General features: G+C 41.8%; 2 protein-coding genes across 2 annotated transcripts in view; one reads left to right on the top strand and one right to left on the bottom strand.

Moving 5' to 3' along the window:
• dnajc10 (DnaJ (Hsp40) homolog, subfamily C, member 10) overlaps window positions 1-3,175 on the bottom strand; it is a 28,119-nt gene extending 24,944 nt beyond the window's left edge. The window contains exons 1-2 of the mRNA XM_028591119.1: window positions 2,838-3,175; window positions 503-741 (exon numbers count right to left, since the gene is read on the bottom strand). Coding sequence (XP_028446920.1) covers window positions 503-715 — 213 coding nt within the window. The 5' untranslated portion in view covers window positions 716-741; window positions 2,838-3,175. The remainder of the gene's footprint in view (window positions 1-502; window positions 742-2,837) is intronic.
• A 1,606-nt stretch (window positions 3,176-4,781) lies between these two features.
• On the top strand, window positions 4,782-12,749 carry nup35 (nucleoporin 35). The gene is made up of 9 exons (XM_028591688.1): window positions 4,782-5,119; window positions 7,042-7,197; window positions 7,313-7,452; window positions 8,467-8,518; window positions 10,127-10,235; window positions 10,827-10,896; window positions 11,402-11,530; window positions 11,644-11,778; window positions 12,558-12,749. The coding sequence occupies exons 1-9, from the start codon at window positions 5,107-5,109 to the stop codon at window positions 12,633-12,635; spliced, it is 882 nt and encodes a 293-aa protein (XP_028447489.1). The 5' UTR covers window positions 4,782-5,106; the 3' UTR covers window positions 12,636-12,749.
• Window positions 12,750-13,290: the final 541 nt, after the last annotated feature.

Below are 13,290 nucleotides of genomic sequence, written 5' to 3' on the forward strand. Positions count from 1 at the left end.
GAACACGCCGACTTATTGGGACTTTGTCTTATTCAGCGTATCGGTGCTAAGCTAGGCTAGATGGAGCCGGTTACCTACAGGATCTGTGCTAAGCTAGGCTAGATGGAGCCGGTTACCTCCAGGATCTGTTCTAAGCTAGGCTAGATGGAGCCGGTTACCTCCAGGATCTGTGCTAAGCCAGGCTAGATGGAGCCGGTCACCTCCAGGATCTGTGCTAAGCTAGGCTAGATGGAGCCGGTTACCTCCAGGATCTGTGCTAAGCTAGGCTAGATGGAGCCGGTTACCTCCAGGATCTGTGCTAAGCTAGGCTAGATGGAGCCGGTTACCTCCAGGATCTGTGCTAAGCTAGGCTAGCAGTGGGGGCGTCTGACAGAGTTAGGACACGCACGGAGATGAGAAGGGTATGTATGGACTTATCTAACTCTGGGGGGTACGGGGAATAAGACAAAGTCCCAATAAGTCGCCGTGTTCCTTACATTGGGGGTTTCTCTGAGCAACTCACAGGGTTTTTGTCGGGGTGCATGGTAAGCGCCAGCTTCTTGAAGGCCTGGCGTATCTCTCTGGTCGTGGCGTCCCTGCTGACTTTCAGCAGGTTGTAGTAGTCCTGGCTCTCCGCCAAAACTGCCGCCAGCAGGACGCCGATGAGCAGCAGCGGAAGCACCACAAACTGCACGTCACGAGGCCGCCGAACCCCGAGGACAAACCTGTGCCCCATCACGAGTTCCAGCAGAGGACGAGAGGCTGGAACACACACACACACACAAAATTATTCCTTCATTGTCAATGCTACCAGGTCTACTGCTGTGTAGTCTGGATCAAGCTGAAATTTTTTTAAGAAACTTTGGATGGTGCAATAAGGGCATTTCCTCGCTAACTGGGACGTTTTGGGACCGATTGGTGGGATTGCTGTGGATGAAGTACACACGGAGATACACTGGTAAGAGCCAATGAGATTTAACCATGTATCAGCTCATTTAAATAGCTCCCGTTACACAGCACTGTAGAGTAAGGTCTGGCAATGCAAGACTACCCGCTGTGTGATGATGAAGGATGATTAGATATCTATTCCGCCCAACCCTGCAACTAGTTTATTAGCATTAAATGCAAACATAACTAAAGATAAGAAAGGGAATCATCATTGCCAGCATGGCAGGGTAGAACCTTGTAGTAATTGCATTAGTTGGGGGTGTGTTCTACGTCGTCCTGTGTGTGTCCGAGCATCCTGGTTGCTTATGTGGCCAGGATGGATTGGCTCCGAGCACGGGAGTGGCTGGCTGGGGGAGTGTCTACCTGTATATGCCTTTAACTGGGCCGTGAGTACAGGTTGGCAGCTGGCAGAATTGGCAACTGGTCCCCCAGCTTTTGTTCCCCATGACTGTCGCCTGTATCTTAGCACGTTACACAAACACCAATGATGTTGAAGTGTGTGAAAAGTGTTAGGTGTACAGACACTGTCGGAGTCGTCGGAGTGAACTTCCATTTTTTTCTTCCCTGCAACTTGTTCTCATGTTTATTTCCTGTTAGGGAGTTACAGTTAATGGTCTGTATTTTTGGTATCTTATTTCTTCTGGTAGGATAGAGTGGGAGTCAACAAGAGGCCTCAGTTTATATTAGACAAAGCAAGAGAGTTTCTCCCAACGTTATTCATTGGTGCTTTAGCCCTGGTTTGGTCCAGTATATGCTGGTGTTTTAGCCCTGGTTTGGCCCTAATATTCTTTGGTGTTTTAGCCCTGGTTTGGCCTAATATTCTCTGGTGTTTAAGCCCTGGTTTGGCCTAATTTTTTCTGGTGTTTTAGTCCTGGTTTGGCTTAATATTCTCTGGTGTTTTAGCCCTGGTTTGGCCTAATATTCTCTGGTGTTTTAGCCCTGGTTTTGCCTAATATTTCTGGTGTTTTAGTCCTGGTTTGGCCTAATATTCTCTGGTGTTTTAGCCCTGGTTTGGCCTAATATTCTCTGGTGTTTTAGTCCTGGTTTGGCCTAATATTTCTGGTGTTTTAGTCCTGGTTTGGCCTAATATTCTCTGGTGTTTTAGTCCTGGTTTGGCCTAATATTCTCTGGTGTTTTAGCCCTGGTTTGGTCTAATATTCTCTGGTGTTTTAGCCCTGTTTTCCCTAATTTTTTCTGGTGTTTTAGTCCTGGTTTGGCCTAATATTCTCTGGTGTTTTAGTCCTGGTTTGGCCTAATTTTTTCTGGTGTTTTAGTCCTGGTTTGGCCTAATATTTCTGGTGTTTTAGTCCTGGTTTGGCCTAATATTCTCTGGTGTTTTAGTCCTTGTTTGGCCCAATATTCTCTGGTGTTTTAGCCCTGGTTTGGCCTAATATTCTCTGGTGTTTTAGCCCTGGTTTGGTCTAATATTCTCTGGTGTTTTAGCCAAAGTGTTTTAGCTCTGGTTTTTTAGCCCTGTTTGACTTAATATTCTATGGTGTTTTAGCCCTGGTTTGTCCTAATATTCTCTGGTGTTTTAGCCCTGGTTTGACCTAATATTCTCTGGTGTTTTAGCCCTGGTTTGACCTAATATTCTCTGGTGTTCTAGCCCTGGTTTGGTATGTAAAGCACTGGAATCGCCTTGTTGTTGTAGTAATGTGCAATATAAATAAAGTTGCCTTGCAGTTAACTGTCAAAGCTGTTTTAACAAAACAAAACAAATCAGAAATAAACTTAGACAAGAAATAAACAAGAAAGAAAGGAAGGACATTGCATTAAAGGAAAACCATGAAAAATGTGAACATTTAGTTTGTACGTAACGTTACTGAACCAGCAGTAAATTAAACAGCTAAACATTTGTATAACCACAAGTGAAAACACTGTGTTAAAATGAAAATGAAAAAGACACTCACAGAAGTCCACCTGGATGTGTACACTGACGGAGGACTCTTAAATTCCTCAGATGCGATGTCTTCTCTGCACCAAAAGCTAAGCTAGCTAACGTTAGCTGTGCGTCCCCCCCAGTCAGCAACCACTATAACAACTTGCTAGCTAATTAGCTGATTATCTTCACCGCGACATTAAGCTATCTACAGTGTGTTGACGAAGCTAAAGCTAACCTGTATAAATATGTCGTTTACCAAAGTTGTAATCTGATCAAACAGCAGCTTGACGTGTCTCAACTTTTGAAAAGCCTGCAGCTGAAGATCCGCAAATGCGTCCGGCTCAGGATCAGACCGGCATCAAGCTCCACGTAATAACACACTCTATTTCCGCTTAGAGAATTTCACAATAAAAGTCACACCGCTAACCAAGACAGCAGAATAAAATAGACAACTAATTTGTATTTATCTGTATGGTAAAAATGCAGTGTCTTAAAAACAGTAGCATAATTTAATCAATCAGGTAAAGTTAAGACTCGTCATTTGCTCGGTTGGTTTTGCGCTTTTATTTTGACAAGAGAAATGTTTCATTTAACGGGATGTTTCTTTTAATTGGCTGCGGTAACTTGACGAAACTTTCGGATGACAAAGGTTTGGTGCGTTTAGGGCCGCACGTTATATAAATCAATATTTCAATAACACCTTGTAAAATGGCCAATATTAAATAAATAAACTAGACAACACGAAAGGAATAGTCAAATTAATAAAAGAACCACTAGCCATTTTTTTTAAATGATTTTATAAATTATTAAAACTTAACTTATTATTGGAAAATGGCATTAAATTATACTTAATAATTAGATACATTTATTCATAGTGATTAGATGCTAAGGTCTTAATCACATTTCATGATAATGTGTTGAATGTTAATATGTTGCATGTTATTATTGGTTAACGTTATTTCAACGCTTTTTTGACGCTTGTTTTACACTTTTTTTGACACTTTCACCTTCATCATCATCTTCATAATCTTCATATTCATCTTCATCAGTTAAGTGTATGTTTATAAATGTATATAATATATAATATATAATAATATATAATATATTTATATAATAGACATTTTTGAATGTCTATTAATATATTATCATAATGTGCTGTTTAATACTAGTTATTTTCATATTTTCCTGTTGTTTTCAGCTACATGTTAAACTTATACTTTAACCCAGTGTTTTCCTAAATGGGGGTCCCTAGGGCTTTTTGTTACTATTTTTGAGCTGTTCTTGCCTTCCTTCCTTCCTTCCTTCCTTCCTTCCTTCCTTCCTTCCTTCCTTCCTTCCTTCCTTCCTTCCTTCCTTCCTTCCTTCCCTCCTTCCTTCCTTCCTTCCTTTTTTCTACTGTCTTCTTTTTTTTTCTTTTTTTCAAAGAAACAATTTGTCTTCCTGTGGTTTTTTTTTTTTCAAGTCTGTCGCTTTTTACAAAGTTTTTGTCGCTGTTTTCTACGTTTTTAATACTATTTTCCACCTATTCTTGCCTTACTTCCTTCTTTCTACCGACTTTTTACGTTGTTTTTTTTGGTCAGGCTAGTCAGGGGATACTTGACTTAAAAACACAATTCCAATATACATTATTATGGGAAATATACATTATTGAAAAAAGTTTGAAAACCACTGCTTTAACCTATACTAATCTTCATAGTAATCTTCATCAGTAAAGTGTATGTTTATTTTATTTGAATGTCTATTAATATATTATCATAATGTGTGTGATAGTTATTTTCCTGTTGTTTTCAGCTATATGTTAAACTTCTACCTTAACCGATTGTAAATACACAATAAACTGTCTTCAGTGTTTCTTCATTGTCTCAAAATTTTTTTTAATTTTGAATGATTTATTTAGCACATTCCTGCACAAAACTTTAAGGCTCTTTTCATTATCCACCAACGCGTCATCAAGGTGACGCTATCTATACTCGCCGGAAGTTCACCCAGTTAGCTGCAATGCTAACGTTAGCTTATTTTTTCCAGTTTCCCAGTCAGTTCGCTCCAGCGACAGCGGCGCTGATCTCCCTGAAGACAGACTGCAGCGGACCGACATCTCCGATTAAGAAACAAGCACTTACCTTCAACTAATTGGATGCTACAAGTTAGCAATCCGCTTCACTTAAGCAGACTTTCAAATAGCAGCGAGATATAGTTATATATAGTGACACATCAATTAGCTTAGCTTAGTTTAGCTAGCGACGCGGCGTCACTTCCTACTTTTGAAACTCGCGGCCAGAAAGTAACGCAGCAGAGAGATGGAGCTACAAGGTAAACCCGTCTTATATACTGTCTGTGGGTAAATCCAGTGTTTATAAAGTCTCTATCTGCTGCTGAGAAGCTGTTAGCTCCTTTATGTTCCTGTTAGTAATTTTATGAAACATTATTAGAAGACAGTCGGCGGGTTATAATAACCATAACCGGGTTAAAACGTTCATTACTGAGACCGAGGTGAAGCTCCATGACGCAAATTCCTTCTCCGCAGTGTTTTATTTTCTCCATACTAGGGCTGGGCAATATATCGATATTATATCGATATATCGTGATATGAGACTAGATATCGTCTTAGATTTTGGATATTGTAATACGGCATAAGTGTTGTCTTTTCCTGGTTTTAAAGGCTGCACTATAGTAAAGTGATGTCATTTTCTGAACTTACCAGACTGTTGTAACTGTTCTGTTATGGTGCGTTCTTTTTGTCCACGAAGTTGATTTACGAGTCGTTTTCCAGAGTTACGAACCGGAAGTTGCAAAAAGAACGCCACCGAGGTCGTATATGTACGACTCGTCAAGTCGTCTGAACTCAGAGGACCCCGAGATCACTTTAAAAGATGGCTACGTTGTGCATCACACGTAGTAAACATTGTGGTTTTCTACAATTTTAAGCACTTTTGTCTTTGTTGTAACCAAACGAAGAAGTCGTACACATAGCTCTGTATACTGCTACCTATAGACCTGTCTCTACAGTCTTATTAGGAGTTAAACATAGTGCTGTATACTGCTACCTATAGACCTGTCTCTACAGTCTTATTAGGAGTTAAACATAGTGCTGTATACTGCTACCTATAGACATGTCTCTACAGTCTTATTAGGAGTTAAACATAGTGCTGTATACTGCTACCTATAGACCTGTCTCTACAGTCTTATTAGGAGTTAAACATAGTGCTGTATACTGCTACCTATAGACATGTCTCTACAGTCTTATTAGGAGTTAAACATAGTGCTGTATACTGCTACCTATAGACCTGTCTCTACAGTCTTATTAGGAGTTAAACATAGTGCTGTATACTGCTACCTATAGACATGTCTCTACAGTCTTATTAGGAGTTAAACATAGTGCTGTATACTGCTACCTATAGACATGTCTCTACAGTCTTATTAGGAGTTAAACATAGTGCTGTATACTGCTACCTATAGACATGTCTCTACAGTCTTATTAGGAGTTAAACATAGCGCTGTATATTGCTACAATAGGCATGTCACTAAAGTCTTATTAGGAGTTAAATACCGCCTGATTAGTTATTTAGTAGCTTGTGCAGCAGAAATTGGCTAGAGACGCTCGGTTGCTATGACAACAGTGGCTTTAAGCCGAGTCTTGAGCAGAAAGCCGAGCAGTAGCCTAACGTTAATCAAAACGTAATTTTCATGTATCAAACTGTGAAATATATTTGTGTAATATGTCAATAACTGGGTGAATAGAATCCTAAATGTTACTAAAAATGTTACAAAAATCCATCTTTTCTCCGACTCGTAGTATCGTGTGACAAAAAGAACGCAACAACCCCGCGGTTATTCGTTTTTCGACACGGATGTGACGTCTCACTCGAGCTACTAGTCGCGATTACAAGACAAAAAGAACGTATTATAAACTTGGAGGGACTTGCCCTCGGTCGGTTTGGTTTGGTTTGGTTTCCCACCTGGAAAAATCCAAGCGTACCAAAAATGCGTCATGACAAATCAGGCAATTTCAAAAAGGCAATATCGATTTATTTTTTTAATCGGACGCAGGCCGGGCTCGGACAGAAAAATGCGGCCCGATCAGCACTATTGCCCAGCCCTACGTCACACAAATGGGCCGTTTCAGTGATGCTCCCACTGCCGCACAACCCTGCCCCAGATCGCAGGCTAGTCTGAATGGGCCCTGAGGGTCCTTTTTAACTAGTCTAACCTGTCTCCCTGTCCCTGTCTCTCAGTGGGGACCGAACCGATGACCCTGGGCTCCCCTACCTCCCCGAAGCCGACCCCTGGAGCTCAGTTTCTCCCGGGCTTCCTGATGGGTGACCTGCCCGCTCCGGCAACCCCCCAGCCACGCCCCTTCAGCCTGTCGTCGCCCATCGCCGAGAGCACAGGTACGCCCGAGGTCCAGCAGGAAGACCCCGCCCACTCTGCAGATCAGCCGCTTGTTGTTGTTGTTGTTTTTTTTTCTTCTGTCGATTTACGAGTGTATTCTGTCCTGCGCTTCAGGAGGAGGAGGCGGCGGGGGAAGAGGCTCTGCCCCGCAGCCCGTGGTCCCCACCCCCAAAGACAAGAGCGGAGCCCCTCCCGTTCGCAGTATCCACGATGACCTGGTTGCTGTCACGACGCCCCTCAACACACACAGACAGGTCAGTACGCAGGCAGGCGCTTTCTGGTAACAGCATTCAGACATTGATGGTGATAAAATATGATCAAGGCAGGGGGGGGTCTCCCATTAGAAGGCTAGCACCATTATCTCTGCTCTCTTCAAAGCCACCAGACTCCTTTTGGGGGAAAAAACAAACAAAAAAAAAACAGACATTTTTACCTCGCAGGACACGGGAGTTGCTGCTGCCTCCATCGGTTAGTTAGGTCGTGTTATTGTGTGACTGAAGTTCGGTTAGTACAGATTCACCAAAGTCCCAAAATAACATAAAATAACTAACCGATGGAGGCAGCGGTAGAGCAGCAACTCCCGTGTTCTGCGAGGTAGGGCTGTGCAATTAATCGAAATGTAATCATGATTATGATTTTGGCTCCCAGTGATCACAAAAACAAAATAATCGAGAAAAACAATTATTTTGCACATTACGTTTTACAAGTAAAACTCCTATTTTCTCTTGTGTTCTGAATGAAAAAATAAAGTTTAAAAAGGAAAAGTATTAAGGCAAATTTCACAGTTTATTTTTTGTTTTTTTTAAACTGTTGATTTATTTAACATTTTCCACAGTTTTTGTAATTGCAACATTGTTCCAGAAGTCAACTAGTAATCGTGTTAAATTACCGTGATTTCGATATTGACCAAAATAATCGTGATTGTATTTTTTCCCATAATCAAGCAGCCCTACTGCAAGGTAAAAATGTCTGTTTTTGTCAAAAGGAGTCTGGTGGCTTTGAAGAGAGCAGAGATAAGTCGGCGTGTTCCTTAAGTTTTTTGAGTGGTATTTATTTATTAAGTGCGCTATTGATTACGTTTTAGACACAGATATGGTAAACATTAATGGTCCAAAATGATGTGAAATTGCAAGTAAACATAACATTTTTTTGATAAAGGACCCCTAAATCCTCTGCCGAACACATGCACCTAAGTCTTTCCCCAAACCTAGGAAAAACGGAGCATGGCGAAGACATTGTTTTAAATATTTCTCTGCGTCTCTCTTCAGTCTTTTCCAGTGATGCAGACTCCCCTGTCTGCACGAGGGGCCTCAACTCCAGGTACGCACTGATACTATCACTACTACTACTACTACTGCACATGTTCTACTGCCATATCAGTAGTTGTGTCACATGTATGTCTGTCGTTAAATACGCTGCTGTGTACTTTTTCTGATTGTGCTTGATTTTGCAAAACCTCGGCTGAACAAAATAACACCCCAAATCCTAGAAAAAGTGATTTTTCTTTTTCATAATATGGGCAATTTAAAAAAGCGTCAAAAGCAATTAAAAAAAAGCGCCAAAGAAAGCTTCATTTTTAATTTTGACCCAGAAGGACAACAAGTTCATGGTGGATGGGAAGACAACACAAGGGTTAAAGGGGGTAATGTTGTTGTTGTTGTTGTTGTTGTTGTTGTTGTTGTTGTTGTTGTTGTTGTTGTTGTTTTCAACCTTGTATCATGTGGATGCGCCGACAGTGTTGTTGTCATTACTTAGAATTCCTCACGGGGGCGACAGACACTACGCGCTATAGCTTTAAGTGTAAGTGTGTTTTCATTACACAGGTGATAGTTTAATTCAGAATGTCTGACATGTGCTCTCTGCTGCCTTGTTGTGTTTCCGTCTGTTGTTTTCTTAAAGTGATGGTTTGGAGTAATTTCACCCTAGGGTCCTTTGCACCATGACCTCGAGCCAAACAACCCCCCAAAGCTTTTTCACCTGGGTCGAACATTGGGAGAGTTCGCGTAGAGTAGCGTTATCAGCTGAATAGCTTAGCGCAGGGGCTAATGGATCCGAAGTGTCTCTTAACATTACCCCACTAATAATGCCCGAAATGATACCAAACGTCTACAGTAGTACAGATAGGTTATGTACTCATAAAACGATGGATTGTAAAGTTTGTAAGTACACCAGAAGTTTATGTAAATAACATGTGCCTGCTGGCTTCTGCTCTCTGCTGTTGTTTCTGCTGTAAGACGAGTGCTTAGGGACGTCTACAAATTACAACACCGAAAAGAGATGCAACAAAAATATTTATTAATTTAACTTATTTTTTAAAGTAAGTGCTGTAGAATAACTAGCAGGAGACGAGTAATAATTGAGGTAAGTTTGGAGACATTACCTTATTTAATCATTAAATTAATAAATATTTTTGTTGCATCTCTTTTCGGTGTTGTAATTTGTAGACGGTCCCTAAGCACTCGTCTTACTGCAGCATCAACAACAACAGCAGAGAGCAGAAGCCAGCAGGCAAGTGTTACTTACATAAACTTCTGGTGTACTTACAAACTTTACAATCCATCGTTTTATGAGTACATACTACTGTAGACGTTTGGTATCATTTCGGGCATTATTAGTGGGGTAATGTTAAGAGACACTTCGGATCCATTAGCCCCTGCGCTAATAAGCTATTCAGCTGATAACTCTACTCTACGCTAACTCTCCCAATGTTCGACCCAGGTGAAAAAAGCTTCTGGGGGGGTGTTTGGCTCGAGGTCATGGTGCAAAGGACCCTAGGGTGAAATTACTCCAAACCATCACTTTAATTCTCTCTTGAGAAAACCCCTTTTTGAAATAAAGCGCTGCATACTCCACCACCTGCCTGCACTCACCTGTCTGTCTGCCTGTCCGTCTGTCTGTCTCTCCCTCTGCCTGTCTACCTGTCTCCAGGTGCGCAGCAGTCGTGTCTGTCTCCAGCTCAGGTGGATCCCTTCTACAGTCAGGGAGAGTCTCTGTCATCTGACGACCAGCTGGACCAGACCTGGGTCACTGTGTTTGGGTATTTATACTGATAAATATACTACTTAGTACTACTAACGCTGCTTTACTACATCATTGTCTCAAAAGAAATGTCAAAGGTGAGAGCTTGCCTCGCATTTTTGGTTCCTTTTTTATTTTTGTGTATAAATTGAGAGATATTTCCTTCTTCATAGAGCTGTGTAGATTGAATTATTACTTTGTTATCACTATTATTATTATTATTATTATTACTTCAACTTTTTTTGATGAGACAGAACCAGTGGATTTAATACGATAGATCTTCATTAAAAAAAAAAATCCATCACAAAATAATTAAGGTTGACAAAACATTAAATAATAATAATAAAAAGGCATAAATAATATAAAAGGCAAACTGTTTTTTTTTTTTAAACTTTATAACAGATACGGTCATATAAAAGAATATTTCACTACTACAAAAAATAAATGAGTCATCTCAAGAGTACTGTGTGTGTGTGTGTGTGTGTGTGTGTGTGTGTGTGTGTGTGTGTGTGTGTGTGTGTGTGTGTGTGTGTGTGTGTGTGTGTGTGTGTGTGTGTGTGTGTGTGTGTGTGTGTGTGTGTGTGTGTGTGTGTGTGTGTGTGTGTGTGTGTTTTCCTCCAGCCTCAGCCTCCTACATCCTGCTGCAGTTCGCTCAGTATGGAAACGTCCTCAAACACACGGTGAGACACACACACAAACACACGGTGAGACACACACAAACACACGGTGAGACACACACAAACACACGGTGAGACACACACAAACACACGGTGAGACACACACACACAATCCGGTCGAGTGTAGGGCTGGGTACCAAATTCTGTACTTTTTAGGCACCAACCGAATTGCCTCTGAAGTATCGAAAAATGCCTCTTCATTCAATACCTAAGGAGTAAATCTCATTAGCCTCAGTGAGCCAATCGGCACGTAGCATGCTTCTACCAAGATCTAACAGAGTTTGTGATTGGTTGTCTAACATCACACGTCGTAGAGACACGCAGGAAATATAAGCTATTAAAATGACTACTGCTTGTTTTGTTTTTATTTCTATGTAAAGCGTCTGAGAGGACTTTAAAAAGCGCTGTGTAAGTCTTGTATGTGTTGTTATTGTCAGTTCGGAGTCCCTTAGTGGGTGCTGGCGCCCGTGTGGAGAATTGACGTGATGTATTGGTGATTTATCGACAGATGGCGTCTCCCGGTAACTGGATGCACCTTCAGTACCAGTCCAGGCTTCAGGCCAGGAAAGCTCTGTCTAAAGACGGGAAAGTGTTCGGCGACGCCATCATGGTGGGAGTCAAGCCCTGCATAGACAAGGTCGGTACGCGCCTCTCTGCCGTCCGATTGGTCCGCCGCGGCAGTCGCCTCTGAGCCCAGCTTTGAAGCCTTTTTTTATTTTTTTTTTTTTTTTTGTCTTTTCTTGTTCTCAGAGCGTGATGGACAGCAGCGCGGCGGTCTCGCCTCCCTTCTCCACCTCCTTCTCCTCCCCGGCCTTCCCCTCCACGCCTCGCTCCGCCATCCGGCCGCTCAGCGCCGCCTACAGGAGCTCCGCCAGCGACTACCAGGTGACCTCTGACCTAGGGCTGGGCGATATGGAGAAAAATCAAATATCACGATATTTTTGACCAAATACCTCCTATCGATACTGCAACGATATTGTAGTGTCGACTATTGGTGCTTTCACAAATGAGATTTTAGATAAATAATCATCAGTAATGTGGATATAATGACTAAGTGGGTAAAGGCAAATAATAGAACAGTTACAGTCTGGTAAGTTCAGAAAAGCTCATCACCTCTAATTAGGGTTGGGCATCGAGAACCGATTCCTAATCGGAATCGTTTCAAAAATTACGAATCCATCGGAATCTTTCTGTATTGGAATCGTTTTGGAATCGTTTGGAGGATTTGGTTTCAAATCCGATCATCACTTCCCAATTTAAGATGCGCAAGTTTGGGTTTCCGTAGCGGCCAGGTGCTTGTTGTGTTGCAGCCTTGGAGCACAGTAAGCGGTGCTTAAAAAAAAAAAATTAAAAAAAAAGCTGTAAAACTGCACCCCTCAGAGAATCAGAATCGATAAGAATCGGAATTGGAGTCAGAATCGTTAAAATCCAAACGATGCCCAACCCTACTTGTAATGCAGCCTTTAAAACCAGGAAAAGACAACACTTATGTCATATTACGATATCCAAAATCCAAGACGATATCTAGTCTCATATCACGATATCGATATAATATTGATATATTGCCCAGCCCTACTCTGACCTCAGGTTTCGCTGCGTGCGAGAATCTCAGCTGTACAGCCGGTTGACTTGAAGAACTAAATCTGTGCTGTTTCTGTCTTCAGGTGTTAGCAGACAGACAGACACCCAAGAAAGACGAAAGTTTGGTTTCCAAAGCGATGGAGTACATGTTCGGCTGGTGACGCAATGAATCATGGGATACCTGAAGCCTCCACGGACAGATGAATGAACTGATTCACTACACTGTGTGTGTGTGTGTGTGTGTGTGTGTGTGTGTGTGTGTGTGTGTGTGTGTGTGTGTGTGTGTGTGTGTGTGTGTGTGTGAGAGAGAGAGAGAGAGAGAGTGTGTCTGCTGAGGTGGAGGATAATGCTGTATTTCTCTTATTTTATAATCAGTATTTTTTTAATGTTTTCGGCATCAATAAAGTTTTTTTTCGTCCGGTTTGAAGTGAAGCAGAAGTTTAATTCTGAGGTTCTCCGAGCTGTTCCTTCTACAAAGTGCTGTCGCATCTTCACGTTCACGTGGCGCAGCCGAAAGTTCAATCTCTCCAGTCGGACGGAGCTGAGGTTTGAACCGTGTGCGCATCAGTCAAGTACGTCCACACACAGTGACGGACTGGCCATCTGGAATTTGGTTAAATGCCAGAAGGGCCACTACTGATAATCAGTGATGGGAATAACGGTGTTATAAATAACGGCGGTACTAACAGCGTTACCTTTTTAATCTAATTGATTACTCTTCCCATCTTAAGAGCGAGAATAATCATTTCCTCCCATGTTTCTTCACCTATTGCCGTGAAATATTAGTTTGTCCAGCAGATGGGGCCACACATCTGC

Source organism: Perca flavescens, chromosome 11, assembly GCF_004354835.1.
Source record: "Perca flavescens isolate YP-PL-M2 chromosome 11, PFLA_1.0, whole genome shotgun sequence".
Classification (NCBI taxonomy): domain Eukaryota; kingdom Metazoa; phylum Chordata; class Actinopteri; order Perciformes; family Percidae; genus Perca; species Perca flavescens.